Genomic DNA, 21762 nt, shown 5'->3' on the forward strand with positions numbered 1-21762 from the left:
CTGCATTAATTCTACAATGTAGATGCACTCTTTGGGGATGAGAAATACATAGGAGAATCTGCTCAGGTGCACACAGCAAAGGATTTCCCCATATGCTATTTTATCCCTATAATAACATACCTTATGATATTTCACATAATTTCTAGTGGGAGGCATCTGCTTCTGTTGCCAGGCTCCTGTTGACTGTGGTTCTTTTCTTCGTCTCTTTGTCTGGTGTGTCTGTTGACTTTGGACTCGCCCGAAGTGTTGAGTTTCATCCTTCGACAAGCCAAAAGCACAGCATTTGAGTTGGAGTCCCTCCAATGCTTTCTGAAGTAGAGAGGCTGTGAAGGAGAATTTGTCAACTCTGCTCTTTCCATCGACCCCCTTCTCCAATAAATACACTGCTTCCCAAAAATGAAACTTTTTTTTACTTTCCAATATTGCAGTAATTTAAACCTGAGTATTTAAAAATAAAGCTCATGTCTCCCAGGAAAAAAGTTCAGGCAAAGTTACCCCTGGAATGCAAACAGAGCAAATATAATAACAATTCAAGCTGTGGACAAACATTCCTTATTTGACTCTGCAAAGTGTGGCATTTGGGACTTCAGGGAAATATCACTAGGATAGGAGTTTTATTTGAGAGACAATGCCCTCATTTCCAACTCCAAAATACACCTCTTATTCTTATCTTCAAATTCATTAAGCAGCTTTACGTTGCTGTTTCAGAGGAAATCATAGATGACAGTGCTTGAGATGATGAATTTTATGTAAATGATGCAAATAAATAAATAAATAAAATTTAAAAACTTTTCTTTTTCTCTCTTATTTGTTACACTTGTATGTCATACTTAGTAAAGCAATTACTCATTACCCACTACCCTTTTTAGGAGCCAACCCAGGTTTTTATCAAAGTGTGCTTATTGTTTACTGGTATATGTGATTTTATTTGTTTATGATTTGTTTTTATAGCTGAGTTTTATATTGCTTGTTGCCTGGGCTTGGCCCCATGTAAGCCGCCCCGAGTCCCCTCGGGGAGATGGAGCGGGGTATAAAAATAAAATTATTATTATTATTATTATTATTATGCAAAAAATAAAATTTACTGTATAATGCAGTACGCTCATGATTTTGTTCTTTTAAACATATAAAAACTATCATAGACCCAGTAAGAGAATGGGTTCAGGATACCTGCAAAGGAATGCTTCAGAACAGAGTATCTTACACATAACACCAGCATTGAACTATATGATATGAGTCTATAGCAGTGGTTTTCAACCTGGGGTCCCCAGGTGTTTTTGGCCTTCAACTCCCAGAAATCCGAACAGCTGGTAAACTGGCTGGGATTTCTGGCAGTTGTAGGCCAAAAACATCTGGGGACCCCAGGTTGAAAACCACTGGTCTACAGTGACCATATAATGCAGTATCAAGCTGCATTATATGGCCATGAAGATGGAGCCCTAATCAAAGTTAACACGATTCCAATTTATTTTTTCCTTTTGAAAGAAATTAGTTCCAATGTAACTGGATTCCATTTGTTATCTGAGTGGATCACCACTGCCAGAAATGGGGGAAGTTGTACTCCAGCAATATCTTTATTTGAGGAGTGGGAATCCTATTAAATTTAATCAACTTCTGCTGCATTTTTGATTGAGCCAAGACTGAGAAGCCAGTAATGAAGTGAGTGGGTCATCTATTACACTAGTAAAGGGTAAAGGTTTTCCACTGACATTAATTCCAGTTGTGTCCGACTCTGGGGGTTGGTGCTCATCTCCATTTCTAAGCTGTAGAGCTGGCGTTGCCCATAGACACCTCCAAGGTCATGAGGCTGGCATGACTGCATGGCGCACCTTTACCTTCCCACTGGAGTGGTACCTATTGATGTACTCACATTTGCATGTTTTCGAACTGCTAGGTTGGCAGAAGCTGGGGCTAACAGCGAGAGCTCACCCTGCTCCTCGGATTCAAACCGGCGACCTTTTGGTCGGCAAGTTCAGCAGTTAAGCGGATTAACCTGCTGCTCCACCAGGGGCTCCAACACTATTACACTACAAGCAGCATTTCTCAGTGTCTCTTTGCGAACATGAAACACAACAGTGACTTTGCTCTTTGACTCACCTCTGTTTTGTTTTCTGGTGTTGAGTCTAAGCAGCCACCTGAACCACTTTGAGGCTGCAAGAGCAGGGTTATGGTCACCAGTTTTGCAATGGGGGGGGGGGGGAAGACCTAAGGTAGAATGGCAGAGGGCGAGATGGGAAGCATCAATGCAGGAGGAAAGGCACTTATCCTTCTGTTGCTTTCTGTGCAGCAAGTGCTGTATTGTTTTGGACGACATTTCTAATCCTGTCTATCTCTGGAGATATAAAGGGAAACACACGGCAATAAAGGAATTCCATTACCATTGCAAACGCCAGAATCTGGGGACAGTTTCTTTCCTATGGTGAATACTATGAGGATCAGAGACCTTTAAAAAATACACAACAACAAAGTTTAAATATTTGGGAAAGCATTCTGATAGCTCCTTTGAGAGCAGCCCTGATGTAAGGAATTAATGAACATCAGGAAGAATTTATTGACAATGAGGACTGTTCAACAGTGGAACTCACTGCCTTAGAGTCTAGTGGAGGCTTCTTCCTTGGAGGTCTTTAGGTAGAGGCTGGATGGCTATCTGTCAGGGGTGCTTTGATTGTGCTTTTCCTGCATGGCAGGAAGAAGGGGGTTGGACTGGATATCCCCTGGGAGAAACATATCAAGAGGAAGAAAGCACCTTAAGCAAACCCTTCCACCTGGAAATGGATGTACTTACCGCAAAAGGATATGTGGATTCAGAATAGTTCTCTACAGTCATTTGCGGACCCACCGCCAAGACTCTACACTTGGAAGACAATCAGACTGGGCTGCAAGGGATAGCCAATGATGATGATGGTGTTGGGTGGTCATCCACAAAGAAATGCCTTGACCAGAAATCTACCACAGACTCCCTTATAGAGACATCACTTAATCCAAGTAGTTTCACAGCAAAGCAATAGGTTGAGAGCTTGGGCATTAGTCCCACTTTTTCAGCACCGGAGGAGGCAACCCTCTCTGAACCAATTTCACCACGAAAATGTAATGACAAGATGGAAATGGCTTGAAGGCACAGAATGAGAATGGCATTCTATTAAGCCAAAGCATGGTTGCATCCAGCCTTGGATCACTTCTGGTGACTCTTAGCATCTTCACTGTCATTTTCTCTCTCTATTGTTATAATCTAAAAATGATTTTACACTTTTGATACATTTCATCGTGTTTTAATATAACTTGTCTAATAGTGTTACCTTTTCTGAATTTCAGCTTTTTAATCGGGTTTTTAGTTCTAGCTTAGTTAATTTATTTAAATATTTATATCTCACCCTTTATCCAAAAATGTTAGGGCAGTTTACTACAAAAAAATCTAACACATTTAAAATCATATAAATACTGTATATACTCGAGTATACGCCTAGTTTTTCAGCCCTTTTTTAGGACTGAAAAAAAACCTCCTCGGCTTATACTCGGGTGAGGATCCTGGTGGGCTTATATTCAGGTCAGCTTCTACTCAAATATATATGGTATATTTATTATTTTTCTCTATTATTATTGGTATTGTTACATTTATTATTTTACTCTATTAATTATTATTATTACCTTTATTATTTTACTCTATTATTGATGTTACTTTTACATTTATTTTACTCTATTTTTATTATTATTAATACATTTATTATTTTATTCTATTATTACATTTATTATTTTACTGCATTTATTATTATTACATTTATTATTTCACTCTATTATTATTAAAATGATACATAAGCACATTTACGTTGAAGAAGATGAAAATAATGATTTAATCAGAATTGAACAATCATATCTTAAATTACAGTTTGATGTAAAGATTCAAAAACATTTAAACTACTGATGCCTCAATTAATGTAATTTTATTGGTATCTCGGCTTAGACTGGAGCCAATGTTTTCCCAGTTTTTTGTGGTAAAATTAGGTGCCTCGGCTTATATTCGGTTCGACTTATACTCGAGTATATACGGTAATTCAGATATTTTTAAACACCTCAAAGCAGACCAAACAATTAAGACTAAAGGACCGGCCTGAAGAGTTAAAATCATTCAAAATAGATCAAAACCATGTATACAGGGAAGTTTCGTAAAACTGATTGGCACAAAAAGCTTTCATGTAAAAAACCTATTTTTACTTGATATCTAAATAGGGCAATGTTGGTAGCAATCAGGCCTCCAAAGGGAGAGAATTGCACAAATTGGGAATTGGAACTTTGTTGTTATCTTAGCCTTTTTGCAAGCACCTTAGGTTTGAAGCTAGGTGGAAGGCAGGATGTTTATTAAATAAATAAGGCAAGAAAACTTTTTAGCTCTTTACTGTAGGCCTGCTGCATAGTGCAGCTTAGCTCCTCCTCAACCACAGCCCCTTTTCAGCAAACCTAACAGCAACTGTGGCTTGCAATTGCATTTCCTTCTTGTAAGTGACAAGCTATTCCGTAAAGGCCCAGAGTATAACTATATCTAATATTGAAACTTCAGTGTCCATTAACAGGAAGTGAACCTCTGAACTTAAGGAAGGCAATCTGTGATTTCCGAACTGTGCTTGCCTCCTACCTCCCCAAAATGAACATAGAACCCAAGAGGAAATTAATGTTTAAGATTAAGAAAAATCCTGACATTCGGTCTACAAGAGAATGTCCACCTAGCACACACAGAAAATGACGTTTGGGAGAGAAAGAAAAAAGGGGCTGATACAAAAGATCAGTTCTTTTGAGTATTAATATGTAGGTGGGAAAATACATATGTAATATCCCACAGCTGACTTGACAGCCGCCAAAGAGCAGATGAATGAGAATTTGCCCTATGTCTTCCTTTGGGATCTAAGGAAGTTTTAGATGGGTTGTTGTGAATGAGAAACATTTAACATATTTCACATATTTAACATTTAACATTTAACATATTTCACATATAGTATTAAACCCCTTATCCACAAATTTGAAATCCAGAGTTTCACTTACTCATGCTCCAAAAAGACATTTCACGCTGAAAGTGTTTGTGAGCTTCTCTTGGTTCTCCAGTGTGATTTTATGGTATGCTTCAGCACATGTACAGTCAAAATATAAGGTTCATTATTATCCAAAGTTTCAGGTATCCACAGTGAGCCTTTGAACATATCTCCTGTGGATACAGGGGTCATGTGATAGTGGTTATCCACCATGGGAACATTTTTTGTAGAAAAGCAGGATACAAATGCATACACAAAACAAGATATAAATATATATATATACACAAAGAACAAATAAATCCAAAATTAAGTTATTTCATCTGTCCAGCTGCTGTTAAGTCAGAACCATAATGTAGTCTTAATCACTCACATAATGCTCTTTTAAAAAAATGTCCTTCACAATAAGTGAGGTAAATAAATCAAGGCATCTTGACAACGATCATTCCAAGCAGTGTTATGAAAAAAAATACCAAAATACACAGCAAATCATAGCAAAGTTATCCATATCTAATGTTAAGAGATTCACATTGACCAGTACAATCCTCTTGCTTGCCCACTGTAGCATTATTTTATTAGAATGCCAGCTGGATCAGGCCTACTTCCAAGGACTGCCATAGTTTCAATCCCTAAACCAGTCTTGTGCGCATTTAGATATGTAGTTCAAAAACTAAGTTTATCCAAGCTTTGAATAAGATGCCCTCATTGACCAGCTACCGAAATACTACTTTTGCAGCATTCTCTTGCTCATCCAGAGAGCCATGCTTATTTGGATACCCAGCCAAGGTATTTCTTCAAGTGAGCACAATTACACACAGAGATCAAAATTAAGGTGCTGGCAATTAAGGGCAACAAAGGAAAATGTTTAGGGAAAAGAGATTCTGGTATTGGAGCAGAGGAAGGAGTCAAACCAGTCACATGTGACTCTTTTTTAGGAATCACTGTTATCTTACCAAGATGACTACTACTTTGATCTACTTCATTTATTCATAGTAAATCTATTCTTCACTATAAAAAACATCCTCTGCACCCTGAAAAAAACAATAAGAAGAAAATGTCAAACACAATCGGATTGAGGTCGGAATCTAGCTTCCATACTGGATTTCTGCTCTGAGTTCATTGGTGATGTAGGTAGTCAGCACGGTGAGCAACTTTTCCTGAATGGCCACGTTTCCCATGACGAGGGCGATGAGCTGTGCAGCGTCAGTCCAGTCTAAATTGCTGATGATGGCGAAGGCCCGGTCGTAGAGCCTCCGCTGCTCCACGGGAGGCAATTCCAGGAGAATCTGAGGAATGGGCTTGAACTGTCCGCTGGTCATCCAGGCCCCGATCAAGCCACCAACGGCCCCTCCTTGGAAAGCAACATAGAGAGACATTTCAAAACATCACAGTCAGCCTCCCGGTAGCCATATATGATCTTGATATCATCAAGTTGCATAACAATTCCTAGTCACCTTAATAATGATGGTCCCATTGCCATAATCATACCCCAGGAGCCTATCTTCACCTGCAGTGCCCTATTCACTAGCATCACAGAATCCATGTATTGTCGAAGGCTTTCACAGCCAGAATCACTGAGATGTCTGGGTGATGTTCATTAATCACTATCTTGATTCTAGTGTTTTTCAAATAATATCCTGTGCCCAGCTTGGCTTATCAGCAATAGCAGAACACATGATAAACCAAGCTGGGCGCAGAATATTATTTGAGAACACAGAAATTTTGGACCACTCTGACAACCAGTACATCAGACTGTACAGAGAAGCCAATGAAATCCACAAGGACATGGACAGTTTCAACAGGAAGGAGGAAACCATGAAAATAAACAAAATCTGGCTACCAATATTGATACTGTCTAAAATCAACACAGTGATAATGAACACCACCCAGACACAGGAGGTCTCCAGGCAGTAAGCAATCAAGAGCTAGTAAACACCACCAAGACAAAGGATGTTTCCAGACAGCAAACACTTTAAAAGGAACAAAGGCTACTTTGATACAGATACCCTACTTTGATACAGATAACCTTCATGGTTACTCACATGCGAACAGGTGAATCCTACTCCACACATAAAAATCTAGTTTGCTAATTGTGCCCTTTACACTTGCTCAACAGACAATTGTTCTTTTCTCCCACCCTGGACATTCCACAGGTATATATACTCCACTCGCTTTACTACCATCAGATCCTCTGAAGATGTCAGCGACAGATGCAGGCAAAAAAGATTCTAGAAGACAGCCATACATTCCCAAAAAGCACACAACACCCCAACCACAGAATCCCTTTGCTCGGGACAGCTGACTCTCTTTTAAGGTGAGTTTCTGGGGTTCCTGGTGGAAATCCCTCCAGATATTGTGATCTCCAGCTCTTGCTAGAAAAAACAAGGATAAAGGTAACTGTAGGCCATATGTTCGAAAGGGAAGTCTCAAGTAGAAGAAGCCTACCTTGGTACGTAACTTAATTCTATCTTAAACTATACTTGGCACAAAGCCTTACTGCTTATCTTCCCCATATTCAGACACTGTTTTCAAGCTCAAATAAGGGCACCAATGCGAACAATCTGACAACCAAATCATGTTGAGAAGCATGCTGTATCACAAAGCATTATCAAAGAACAGAGATGGGGAATCTTCCATCCTGTGTATGTTTTGCTTTATCATTTCCAAAAACACCAGCCAGGTGTTACTAAAGAACTGTAGGGGTTGTAGGACTGAGAAATATCTGAAGGGCTTACTTTCCAATTCTGAAAACATACATAGGGCCTTTCCAGACAGGCCTTATATCATACCAGGATCTGATCCCGGGTTTTCTGTTTATCCCAGATTATATGGCAGTGTGGACTCATCCAGTTTAAAGCATAAAACATAGGAACAGATCCTGGTACGATACAGGCCTGTCTGGAAGGGCCCTTAGTAGCCAGGCAGCTGAAGAGGTGTAAATTGCCAGATCATGTCTGTTCTCAGATACTAAGCAGAATAAGACCTGGTTGGTACTTGGATGAAGGAATACCAAGATATAGCAGGTGTTGTAGGCTGTATTTCAGAGGAAGGCAATAGCAAATCACGTCTGAGGGTTTAGGTATAAGATGGCTTACTCACCTACGGCTATGCCGGGAGGGCCTCCCACCAATCCCCCAACAAAAGCGGTGGCACCGGCCACCAACGCGCCCCGTCCAGAGTGCTTGACAGCCGCCTTCATTTTCCGCTCTTCTGACACATGGCACAGGAGCTGCATCACGTCATTCACATTGACAGGCATCTTGCATAGGCTGCACCTTTAAAGAATTTTATATCAAGAGGCTTAATATGTAGCTGACACAATGCAGGCGGTTCCTTCCTATCATTAAACCACATGGACTCCTGGCACCAGTGGCCATTTGGGTGAGGGATTTGGGGAGATATAGTCAGAAAATGTTAATATTTCTTAGATATGCTTATATGCATATCAGAAATAAACATAAAAACATTTTGATCCTATGAGTGAGCTCTCACCTGGAAGTCTGCACTACTTCCGTAGATCGTGTTCTAAAATAGAGCTTGCAAGCGGTACTATAACTACCAAATTCCCTCTACCAAGGGTCAAAAACTAAAGCTACAAATGAAGAAAAATGCTTTCTGTAACAAGGGTGTGTATGGCTTTGCTTGTGGGAAACTGGTTTTAGAAAGTAAAAAAGAAAGTAGATTAACAGGGAAATGCAAAAAGCAACTCAACTTCTGTTTTCTGTCTCCATGAGTTGCCTCATGCACAGAATGACAAAAGCTGGATATTACCATGAGAGCCATCTGATCCAACCCCTCACTCAATGCGGGACCTCCAGCTAAAGGTAACTGTCCAGATCCTTTTGGAAGATGTCCAGAGAAAGTGACCCCATCACCTTTATAGGCAATTGATTCCACTTCTGGAATGAGCTTACTGTCAAGAAGCTCCTTACCATCAGGAAGTCCTTCCTAATGTTTATATGGAATCTCTTTTCCTGAAATTTGAATCCATTACTTCATGCCCTAGTCTTTATAGCAGCAGAAAACCCGTTGTTTTCCATCTGCATTTCCAATGGTTTTACATTTTATCTATTTAGACTAATACAGTTGGAAGAGACCATATTGGCCAACTAGTCCAACCCCATTTTGCCATGCAGGAAAAGCACAATAAAAACACCCCCGACAGATGGCCTTCCTGACCCTGTTTAAAAGCCTGCAAGGATGGAGGCTGTTGTATTTTAATTATGTCATAATCCACCTCAAATCTTGGGAAGAGGCAGAAAAGAAGTAACAACCACCACAACAATAATTTAAATTGTTCTTGTTGTTATTTTAAAATCCAGCCACTCTGGGTCCCCTTCAGGTGAGATAAAGCTGGGTATAGATAATAAATATAATAATAATAAACCTTAAAAAGTTACAGAAAATGAAGTCAAACTACTCTGGGACTTCCGAATTCAGACTGACGGAGTTTTGGAGCACAATACTCCTGACCTCATGATCATGGAAAAAAACAACGTATGGATTGTCAATGTTGCAATCCCAGGCGATAGCAGAATTGATGAGAAGCAACTGAAAAAACTGACATGATATGAGGATTTAAAGATGAAACTGCAAAGGCTCTGGTATAAACCAGTAAAGGAGGTCCCAGAGGTGATTGGCATACTAGGCACAGTGCCTAAAGACCTTGGCCTGCATTTAAAAACAATTGGCACTGCAAAAGGACACCGTACTTGGATCTGCACACATTATTTGCCAATACATCACATAGTCCTAGACACTTGGGAAGTGTCCAACATGTGATCCCATACAACAGCCAGCATTGTGATCTTGTTTGTTGTATACTCATCTTGTTGTGTATCAAATAATAATAATAATAATAATAATAATAATAATAATCCGAAAATACATCACAGTCCTAGACACTTGGGAAGTGTTCGACTTGTGATTTTGTGATACGAAATCCAGCATATCTATTCTGTTTGCTGCGTCATACAATAATAATAATAATAATAATAATAATAATAATAATAATAATAATAATAATAATCTTCCTGACAGTAGAAGCCCAACTTACAAGACTTTCCAAGTCTCTTTTGACCTTAAGATATTTGTACTTACAATTTCCCTATGGCCTTCAGACCCCAAATGTCAGAATGGAAGAATGACAGCTACAGTCCCCACATTAAAATAGCATAAACACATTCCCCAGCAGTCTTGCATCCAAGCACGCAATCCACCCAGATCTGCCTGGCTGCAGTGCAACAGAAGAGCCTGGAAAAGTGTCTTCCTCTTATTATTACACAACTCCCTTATTATTACACAATTAAGGGATTCTGCAAGCTGTAGTCTAAAATAAGCAACTTTTCCCATTGCTACTGTTGTTGGGAGGTCATAGTCCCATGACTGGTCACATTCAAAAGACAAAAGCAAAACATCCCCGGCCTGCATTGTATGTTGCTCTCCATTTGATGCACAAACACAAAGTATCAAAGTATCATAGATACTTTCAATTCTGTTTCAGAATAAGCCATGAGAGTAAAGACAAAGATCCACCCAGAGGAAAAGTGTTCTTACCATACATTAAGGGAACCATTGACCGCATAGGGAAGCTGATGAAGAAACACAACCTAAAACTATCTACAGATCCACTAAGAAAATCCAACAAATGCTACGTCAGCAAAGGACAAGAGGGATCCTCTCACCTCTGCAGGGGTCTACCGTATACCATGCAGCTGTGGACAAGTCTACAGAGGGACCACCAAACGCAGCAGCATTGCCCAGGCACGAATCAAGGAACATGAAACACAGACTAGCTCAACCAGAGAAGTCAGACATAGCAGAGCACTTGATGGGCCAACCTGGACACAGCATATTATTAGAGAACACAGACATGCTGGACCACTCTAACAACCATCATGTCAGACCACACAGAGAAGCCACTGAAATCCACAAACAGGTGGACAATTTCAATAGAAAGGAGGAAATTGTGAAAATGAACAAAAACTGGCTCCCAGTATTTTTAAAAAATTCTAAAATCAGGACAGTAAATAAAGAACAACACTCTGAAAACGGGAATTCCATACAAGAAACCATCAGGGCCAGCCTCCCAACAAACATTCCCCCAGGCAGGAATCAGCCAGGCCTTGAAGCTGCAAGGCTTTTTAATGCTAATCAAGGTGATGAATTGCAGCATTTACACTTGCCTCCAACAGACAAGTTTTCTCTCCCACCCTGGACATCATTCCACAGATATATAATCCCCACTTGCCTAGTTTCCAGCATACCTCACAACCTCTGAAGATGCCTGCCATAGATGTGGGCCAAACGTCAGGACAAAATGCTGCTGGAACATGGCCAGACAGCCTGGAAAACCCAAAGCAACCCACTTTCAATACTGTTTTAATAAACTTTGGAAGAAGATAGGTAACCAGTACTTTTTGAAAAAATAATAATAACGAGTACCTGTTCCAGTGTTTAATTTTTAACTTAGCATCAACTACTATAGTCACTCAATGGCATTAAAAGGCATGCTCAGATGCATGTTTGCCATCCTTTTCCCTAAATGCTTATTTGACGGAGCAAAGAAAAACCCTGCATGGGGATTGGAATTGTTTTTAACATTTGCTTAATTGTTTTGTGTGGGTTTTTTTTATAATAATGACAACATTTAACTCTTACTTTAATACTTATATATACAGAATATATAGATATAGATATATAGGTTTTATTAAATTGTACAGTTTGGGAGGCTGTGAGCCAATAATAATACAGTATGGTCTCACTTATCCAATGTTCTGTATTATCCAACACATTTTTGTAGTCAATGTTTTCAATGCATTGTGATATTTTGGTGTTAAATTCGTAAATACAGTAATTACAACATAGCATTAATGTGCAATGAACTACTATTTCTGCCAAATTTGTTGTATAACATGATGTTTTGGTGCTTAATTTGTAAAATCATAACCTATTTTGATGTTTAATAGGCTTTTTCTTAATCTCTCCTTATTATCCAACATATTCGCTTATCCAACGTTCTGCCGGCCTGTTTATGATGGGTAAGTGAGACTCTACTGTAATAATAATAATAATGTAGAGTCTTGCTTATCTAACCTTCACTTATCCAACGTTCTGTATTATCCAGCACAGTCTGCCTTTTAGTAGTCAATGTTTTTTCTAGTCAAGGCTTTCAATACATTGCAATGTTTTGGAACTAAATTCATAGTAGTAGAGTCTCACTTATCCAACATAAACGGGCCGGCAGAATGTTGGATAAGCGAATATGTTGGATAATAAGGAGGGATTAAGGAAAAGCCTATTAAACATCAAATTAGGTTATGATTTTACAAATTAAGCACCAAAATATCATGTTATACAACAAATTTGACAGAAAAAGTAGTTCAATATGCAATAATGCTATGTAGTAATTACTATTATTTACGAATTTAGCACCAGAATATCACGATGTATTGAAAACATTGACTACAAAAATGCGTTGGATAATCCAGAATGTTGGATAAGTGAGACTCTACTGTAATTGCTAAATAATATTACCTTGTATTGAACTGCTTTTTCTGTCAATTTGTTGCAAAGCACGAATGTTTTGGTGCTTAATTTGTAAAATCATAATAAAATTTGACTTTTAATAGGCTTTTCCTAATAACTACGTTATTATTATTATTATTACAGTAGAGTCTCACTTATCCAACATAAATGGGCCGGCAGAACGTTGGATAAGCAAAAATGTTGGATAATAAGGAGGGATTACCTCCTTATTATCCAACATATTCACTTATCCAACGTTCTGCCGGCCCATTTATGTTGGATAAGTGAGACTCTACTGTAATAATAATAATAACGTAGTCTCGCTATTCCGACCTTCACTTATCCAATGTTCTGTATTATCCAACGCAGTTTGCCTTTTAGTAGTCAATGTTTTTCTAGTCAATGCTTTCAATACATAGAGATTTTTTGGTACTAAATTCATAAATACAGTAATTGCTACATAATATTACCTTGTATTGAACTGCTTTTTCTGTCGATTTGCAAAGCACGAATGTTTTGGTTCTGTATTATCTGCTGGCCCGTTTATGTTGGATAAGCGAGACTCTACTGTAATGCACAAACCATAAAGGCTACAATAGTGAAATTGCAGTTTCAGAAGATCTTGAGATCCCTTTGCCAAAGAGGGCTGGTGCCTCTCCAAACTACAACTCCCATGATCCCACAGCATGGAGCCAGGACAGTGGAGAGGCTAACGGAGCCACCCGGCTGCCCTATTTCCACTTCCTCTTCCTCCCATGCCTTTCTTTCCAGATCCGGATCCCAGCCACCAAAGTCACCAGCTGCCTTTTCCTACCTTTCCCGGCGGCGTCCCCTGACGTCATCACGGGCCCCGCCCCGCCCCGCCCACTCAGCCAAAGAGAAAGACGCCAGTCAGACGAAAGGGGCGGAGCCTTTCCACTGGTGGAATGAGTGGAGTTTGACCCCACTTGACCTCTCCTGGCTCAAAAGAGAAACACTGCTCTAGATCAGGCCCATCTGCTGCCATATAATACAGTTTCAAACTGTAAGATATAGTCAGTGTAGACCAGGCATGGGCAAACTTTGGCCCTCCAGGTGTTTTGGACTTCAACTCCCACCATTCCTAACAGCCGGTAGGCTGTTAGGAATGGTGGGAGTTGAAGTCCAAAACACCTGGAGGGCCAAAGTTTGCCCATGCCTGGTCTACACTGACCATATAACATAATATAGATTATAATTAACCTACAATCAAAGAGCATTCTGAACTCCAGCAATGATGGAACAGAACGAAACTTGGCACACAGAACTCCCATGACTGGCAGGGTTTGCTGGGAACTGACCTTGAGTTTTGGAGTTGTAGTTCACCTACATCCAGAAAACACTGTGGACTCCAAACAATGATGGATCTGGACCAAACTTGGCACGAATACTCAATATGCCCAAATGTGAACACTGGTGGAGTTTGGGGGAAATAGTCCTTGACATTTGGGAGTTGTAGTTGCTAGGATTTATAGTTCACCTAAAATCAATGAGCCCCTTGAACTCCACCAATGACAGAATTGGGCCAAACTTATCTGAAATAAGTGTTTTCTAATGATCATTGGTGAACCCTCTGACATCCCCTCGTGACCCCCCACCCAGGGGTCCCAACCCCCAGGTTGAGAAACGATGCACTGGATTAACCAGCATTACTTATAACCAGCACTAGGTACCCCCGGTGGCGCAGTGTGTTAAAGCGCTGAGCTGCTGAACCTGCAGACCGAAAGGTCGCAGGTTCGAATCCAGGGAGCAGAGTGAGCTCCTGCTGTTAGCCCGTTTCTGCCAAACTAGCAGTTCGAAAACATGCAAATGTGAGTAGATCAATAGGTACCACTCTGGCGGGAAGGTAACGGTGCTCCATGCAGACATGCCAGCCACATGACCTGGAGGTGTCTACGGACAATGCCGGCTCTTCGCCCTTGAAATGGAGATGAGCACCAACCCCCAGAGTCGGTCACGACTGGACTTAACATCAGGGGAAACCCTTACCTTTACTATAACCAGCACTAATGTGTACTATTATTAAAAGAAAGTAATAATAATAATAATAATAATAATAATAATAACTTAATTTTTATACCCCGCCCCATCTCCCCAGTGGGGACTCGGAGCGGCTTACATGGGGACAAAGCCCGAAACATACAACAATAAAATGATAAAACAATTATTCCAACAGTAAAACATCAATATCAATAAAACCATCATAGTAATCAACATACAGCATAAAGTATTAAAAACAGGAGACTAAAACTAGGATCTGGGCCAAAGTGCAGAATATATCAAAATGGGAGAGGTAGTTTCTCAGTCAAAATAGTACATAAAGTGTAAAATAGTAGTGGCAGAAAATCCTATAGTTGGATGGGCAGATAGTTCAACCTAATAATTAATCGTCGAAGGCCTTTTGGAAGAGCCAGGTTTTTAGGCTCTTCCAAAAGTAAATGGGTTCACATCTTAAAAGTGTAATAAACGTACATCACTGGTGGAGTTATATGGCTCAACGTATGGAATTTGCCTCATTTTGATTTGTTCTTATTTGGTGAAAATCTAGGTGCCTCTGCACTGTAGAATCAATGCAGTTTTTGACACCGCTTGAACTGCCATAGCTCAAGACTAGAGAACCCTGGGAGTTGTAGTTTGGTGAGGTTCCAACCCTCTTTGGCAGAGAAGGCTCAAGACCTTGCGAAACTACAACTCTCAGGATCTCATAGTACTCAGCCACGGCATGGTATTTAACTGCATTCAAAGCAGAGATGCACCGTGAGCATCCATGTGGAAGACCTAATGCAAAGATAAGTGTAAAGTGGATAAGGGTCCTGCACATTAAAAGCAACCGGGAAAAGGGGTTCAACCAATGTTATGCTGATGGGAATCAGGAAATGGATGGCCCAACAAACCTTAGAGGGTATTTCTACACGGTAGAATGGTGGCACTTTAGCACCATTTTCACTGCCATAACTCAAACGTTGTGGGAGCCTGGGAGCTGGAGTCTTGCAAGTCTCCTTCTGGAGAGAAAAAGTGGGGTAATATTAATAATAAAGAGCTGAGCATTTGATGAGTTCTCTCATTCATAGGGTGGCAACTGTTATCCTTCTAGCAATTACACACACACATATACACACATACACACACCCCTCCCTCCTTTATCCTTTCACTTCTTTTTCTCCTTTCTTCATTCCTGTGTCATCTTTCTTTCCAATGACATCACAGAGGACCACTTCACCTACCAACAACCAATCCAGTGACATCACATATGGCCACTTCACTTAGCAACAGCCCTTGTGTTACAAACATACATACTTTTACTTTGTTAGACAGACAGACAGACTTGGGTTTCTCATTTTAAAGCAGGCCTAGGAATCCCTGCAGCAAGAGTCAGAACAGCCAACAGTGAGAAATCATGGGTGCCATAGTCTTTTTTTATTTGTATAAAGTAAAACCAAGTGGCCCATTCCTACTTTACAAGGCTGTTAAATGCTAGTATGGCTACATAAACGAGCATAAGGAAAGAGCCCAGAGTGAAATCTAAGCAGGCAGACGCTGGGAAAAAAACAGAAGGAAAGACAGCTTTAAAGAAAGAAAACAAATGTGGCCCTCTGGAAGCCTGCCTCCCTTTCTCATTAGCTTATTCAAAATATTTGATATAATTTCATGCTCCCTGCTTTCCTGAACAGTGAGAAGCCTCAAGGAGAGCCTTTTCTACATTCAGTCTCCTGCTGAGGACAGAATACACTCTTTGGTGATTCCCCCCCGCCCCCAAATATACAAGCCGATAATCTTAAAATCTTCTAAATCTCCCAAATCATTTGGCAGCATATGGAGCTTCCTTGCCCATCCACCTTGATACCAAAGGTGTGAATAAATGTATGTTTCGCTGGCTGTATTCCAACAGCTTCCCAAAAGTTTTCCTCCCATCTCTGTGCTCAGCACAATGTTTATTAGCCACCGGCCATCAAATTACGCAGGAACTTCTAGGCATTGAGCAGCTGCCTTTTACAAAAGCCTCGCTGTCATCACCCAATCCAACAACATTTCTAATTCATTTTGTTTTGTATGCTTACCAGAGGGCTCACACTACAGTTCAAAGACATTATTTCTGTTTTGATTGACAGCAAATTCAGTATCATAACAACAATAACAACAAAACAGGTATGAGACGATGGACAAAAGAGGATTCCATTCCAGCAGATGTAGGACACTATTTTAACTAACGTGCAGTGGAAATTATGAAGAATACGCTGCTTCTAGACAACTGAGCCACATTTTTGTACTTCTAGCTGATAAGAGAGAGCCAGTCTCTACAGCATTAAAGAGCTTTAATGTGGAAGCGACAGTTTAAGGGGAAAAAATAGAAGTCAGCAGAAGGATGCAGAAAAGGAAGTGGAAATACCTTTGAAGTTGCCTTTATTACACAAATAGCCCCATCTGGTGGCTATACTACAACTTAACCATAAAATATATAGTTGTCAGAACTTTTGAGTATGGATTGAAGGAATTTGAAGGAATTGGTTCCCTATTAGTCTTTAATCCTTACTTAGGAGGAAGCATTACTAAACTTGTTAAGAATCTGGGTTGCTGTGAGTTTTCTGGGCTGTATAGCCATGTTCCAGAAGCATTCTCTCCTGCCGTTTCACCCACATCTATGGCAGGAAATCTCAGAGATTGTGAACTCTGGCCTCACAATCTCTGTGGGATGCCTCCCACAGATGTGGGCAAAACATCAGGAGAGAATGCTTCTGGAACATGGCCATACAGCCTGGAAAACTCACAGCAATACAGTGATTCTGGCCATGAAAGCCTTCGACAACATATTGTTAAGAATTGTTTGCAAGTACAGTAGATGCACCAAACTGGGTAGTAAGAGTGTCTACTAGGTTCAAAGCTGAATCCTGGAATTTGAAACTATTCACGTCCAGTTAAATTTGTTTTAAGTGAAGAAGTTAATCCCCCTGAGTCCTATAATGAATAAACCAATGGCAATGTAGGAGATACAGTAGAGTCTCACTTATCCAACATAAACGGGCCGGCAGAACGTTGGATAAGCGAATATGTTGGATAATAAGGAGAGATTAAGAAAAAGCCTATTAAACATCAAAATAGGTTATGATCTTACAAATTAAGCACCAAAACATCATGCTATACAACAAATTTGACAGAAAAAGTAGTTCATTACACATTAATGCTATGTAGTAATTACTGTATTTACGAATTTAGCACCAAAATATCACGATATATTGAAAACATTGACTACAAAAATGCGTTGGATAATCCAGAACGTTGGATAAGTGAGTGTTGGATAAGTGAGATTCTACTGTATTATGTGTTTCAATGAACTTCCAGGCATATGTATAGCTCCTCCCAGACAAAAGCAGCCTCAAATTCTTCTCTATGGCTAACCAAATCCACAAAAACGAAATCCTTCCAGCTTTTACCTAAAGATCCATTGACACTTCCAGACACTTTCAAACTTTGCAGAAGCAAACAAAGGAAATCAAAGTGAGCAACCATCGCCATCTCCCTTCCAAAAGCTATGAGAACTGTACAAGTCTTTAGAAACAGAGAAGTATCTATTCCGCCAGTCTGTTATCAGCCTTCAAAATTTTCCCCATCCTTAGGTCTGAAAAGAAATGCAAAAAGTATCAATTCATATTAACCATTTCATTCCACCAGGCAACTATTAATGCATGGCTATGATGCTAACAAGGACTCCAAAAAACATTTGCCTGGCACTGCTGGGTAGAAATACCAAAGAAAACGGTTTAAAAGGCAGCATAGCTGTAATGATGTGGATATGTAACTTTTTTTTTTACTATCTATCAAACAGTAGATGTCTCCCTTTGCTTGTGGCTGTGTGATGATGTGCCTTGCTAAGCAAACATCGGCTGCCAGTATTAATTTTCCTTTCCCCAGCTAACGTTCCCATCATGCTTTGTAGAAAACCCACAGGGGAGAGGAGATAATGTGGTGTACAAGCGCTGAGAACACAGCACCATGAAAGCAACACATTAGAAACTCCGCAGAAGAGAGCCATTTCCCACTCTTCCCTGTCAGTAGGATCACAGGCCTGGTCCTTTAGTCAAAAGCCTGCTCCTTTGCCAGCAGATTCAAGAGAACCCTCCGCAAATGCTGAGCGGTTCCTTTCAAGCCACGATTCCTCACGACGACAGCAGTGAAACTGAACGGAGGATTATGGGCACCGATACTGGGGAAAAAATGCTGCTTGCAGAATAATACAGCAGAGACAATGGGGTCACCGTTCCGGCAGCAAAGCAGAGCACAAGAGGGGATTGCACATTTTGGAGGCCTCTCGTGTGTCGCGGAATTTGGCAGGACTCCTGTTGCCTTCCCCTCCAAACAATGAAGCTAAACCCCCCCAAGTGTAAGAGCACTGGCAACAACAACAACGACAACAATTAAAATGAAACATTAAAAATAATTCTCCTACCTAATCACGCCGCATGCAAAATCAGGAGAACAAAAGGCCTCTGCAAGGCTTCCCGTGCCATTGGGGAGATAATTAACAATGAATGAATCCTGTGCCGTGGGTTTGAAAATGGATGCGGAAACCTTCTTAGAGGAACAATTCTGTTTGTTTTGTCTGGGCCAAAGCTTCCCCTCTGCTAAAGGGATGCGCAAACATGTGGGAAATCTGCACGGTGTTGAAAGAAAGGGCCTCTGCAATGGCAAATTTGCACAAACACACAAAACTGTTTTCATTGTTACTGATACAACTAGCATCCATGAAAAAATAATAAAATTGTGATATAGGGTCTAGTGAAGATTCCATACCTTCCAACATTACACAGGTGAAACGGAGACTTGTGGCCAAGCAATGCCAGAGTAAAGAATAGTTGTACATAAGAACACACAAGCCAGGAAGGGATGAACCAGTTTGCCAGTCTACTGGGATTTTACTCTCTACCTCCTCCTAAGCTAAATGGGAGCAAACTGCTGTTGTTTTTTTAACATATCAGAAGCGACTTGAGAACATATTGCAAGTTGCTTCTGGTGTGAGAAAATTGGCTGTCTACAGAGCCGATGCCCAGGGGACAATGCTTCTCTCATGTCTTTGCAAGCTAGAGCTGACAGACGGGAGCTCACCCCATCTTGCGTACTCAAACTGGCAACTTTCAGGTCAGCAGTCCAGCCAGCACAAGGATTTAACCCATTGTGCCACTGGGGGTTCTACCTGTTGTTGTACATTGAACTGAATATACAGCAACTGCTGTAAGCAGAAGATGAAAGTGGGAGAAGACACTGGGATATTTTCAATACAGATGGAAAGTAGGACAGCAAAGGGCTATTATTCAGGTCTAGTAAATTGGGACAGTTGGAGGATATGAGGTCTCCCATCTAGTCCGTTTCATGCAATACCAAAGAATTTTCCACTGCTACGTCTTCAAGCAAACCTAATAATCTAGATGCCTCACTGCTCTTATATGATAGTAAATCAAATATGTATTCAAAGGAACTTTGCCAACTCATAATAATAACTCTAATATGTCAGTTTCCGAGAGACCTGAACCACCTAATTCCATTTTGCAATTTCTGAATATCACTAGAGTGTGCTGTAGCTCATGAAATCTCGGAGAGGTAACCTTTTATAAGTCGTCTTCACCACTTGGTATTTTAGATTCAGCAAACACAACATATTGAATAGCAGGTCTACATACAAAGCAATGTATGTTATCTAGAAAGGATGAATCGGATGGAACTGCAATATCGGATTACAATGCACTGTTTGGTGCTTTTAAAAAAAATTAAAAGGATATATAGCATTAAAGGTTGAAAGCATTTTACATATATCATCTCAACGTACTGTCTTCATAATCATTACAAAATAGAAAAATGGAATTTTTAGTTTCATAAGAACAGTCCTTATAAGAAGTCCTTATAAAGGTGGGCCAGTATAACTATTTTTGCATTGGAGATTAGAAGCACCCAAACTTTGAAAGAGCTCACCTGCTTTATGGCTCAATTTTTATTGCAGAGGTAAATATAACTGGATTATATGATTATTAACATGCAGATAGATATATCTAACTGCACATTAAAAACAAAGTAGGATGTCACGGAGCAGTTTTTTAACCTGATTAAAATAAGGATTATTTTTCTGTGTGAAGGATTGTTCCATCATAGCACACTATTTGTGTTTTTATTCTACTGACAGTATTTATTAACTGTGCAAATGTATGCACATATTTATCAGTTTCTTAATACCCAATAAATTATTGTACAACAATAAAAATAACAAAACACCGAAGACAAAAATATTTGGAATAGCTAATTATACAATTGTTCTAATCTATCGTATACTGGTCTGAGGTTGGTGACCAACCCAATATGTAGGCCAAGGCTGGGGAAAGTACAAACCCTGCAAATAAATGGGCAGTTGTCTTGCAAAAGGGTCCAAAGCAATGATTAATGTAAGGATCATGATGCAGAAACAGCTGTAGAGTGACTGACAAGAACGCCTCCATCTCCTCAAGTTTGGTATTATATTTTCATCTTGCTGCTTCATCACCCTGATGTTGTTCATCCCTTCCCACTTTTATTGCCTTTCAATCTCAATTTATTGAAAAGCTAAAAGATGTTTTCTAAAAATAACTTTGAAGCTGCTAAAAATTCAGCCCCTTACTTGTAAGTTTCCACCAGCTGGGCCCGTCTGCTTCAGAACTGACACTCTTGAGAATTACAAATAGCATTTAAAGCGTGGATGGGGAGGGAGAGAATGACAAACAGATTATTTTGGAACTGTTATTGCATCAAAACATCATGCAGAAAACTCAATACATGAAGAAGACCTTTATTTTAATTTATTTTGTTGTTTTATTTCTTTAAATGTTTTGATTCGTCGACATTGGCATGCCACATATACTCTAGTGACCTCCCCCAGATCCTCCATTGGTCTACATTAAGGTCTCTGGCAGGATCGTTCCTTGCTCTGTTATATAAAACAATGCTTTATTTCAGCCCAAACTGAGTTCTATCATTATATAAGGCTGCAGAACTTGGAAAGTGACTTATTTTGGACCGTAACTTCTCATGGCAATCCCCAAACAGCAATGTTTCCACATTATGCTAATTTAATCATTAATTCATAAATTAACATGTACTTGAACATCTGTATAAGATCTCTTTGATAGAGCAATGTGTCAAGGACAGAACGCCACAAGATTCAAAGTAACAGAGTTTATTAGATTAC

General features: G+C 39.9%; 1 protein-coding gene across 5 annotated transcripts; it reads right to left on the reverse strand.

Moving 5' to 3' along the window:
* Window positions 1–5063: 5063 nt before the first annotated feature.
* cunh19orf12 (chromosome unknown C19orf12 homolog) lies at window positions 5064–21220 on the reverse strand. Of its 5 annotated transcripts, none has more exons than XM_062966816.1 (3): window positions 21196–21220; window positions 8115–8290; window positions 5064–6366 (listed from the first exon to the last, which is right to left on the reverse strand). In XM_062966816.1, the coding sequence occupies exons 2-3, from the start codon at window positions 8272–8274 to the stop codon at window positions 6101–6103; spliced, it is 426 nt and encodes a 141-aa protein (XP_062822886.1). In that variant the 5' UTR covers window positions 8275–8290; window positions 21196–21220; the 3' UTR covers window positions 5064–6100. The 5 variants fall into 5 exon arrangements, with proteins under 5 accessions (XP_062822886.1, XP_062822882.1, XP_062822884.1 ...); XM_062966812.1 differs by lacking the exon at window positions 21196–21220 and adding an exon at window positions 19003–19228; XM_062966814.1 differs by lacking the exon at window positions 21196–21220 and adding an exon at window positions 13357–13487.
* Window positions 21221–21762: the final 542 nt, after the last annotated feature.

The sequence above is a fragment of the Anolis carolinensis genome, unplaced genomic scaffold (assembly GCF_035594765.1).
Source record: "Anolis carolinensis isolate JA03-04 unplaced genomic scaffold, rAnoCar3.1.pri scaffold_31, whole genome shotgun sequence".
Lineage (NCBI taxonomy): Eukaryota > Metazoa > Chordata > Lepidosauria > Squamata > Dactyloidae > Anolis > Anolis carolinensis.

Coding starts and splice junctions, on each gene's coding strand:
- cunh19orf12 (XM_062966813.1), bottom strand. CDS start 13,230: ATGCTGTGGGATCATGGGAGTTGTAGTTTGGAGAGGCACCAGCCCTCT. Junction 8,291..13,012: donor AAAAAGCAGTTCAATACAAG/GTAATATTATGT, acceptor AATTCTTTAAAG/GTGCAGCCTATGCAAGATGC. Junction 6,367..8,114: donor CCCTCCCGGCATAGCCGTAG/GTGAGTAAGCCA, acceptor TTGCTTTCCAAG/GAGGGGCCGTTGGTGGCTTG.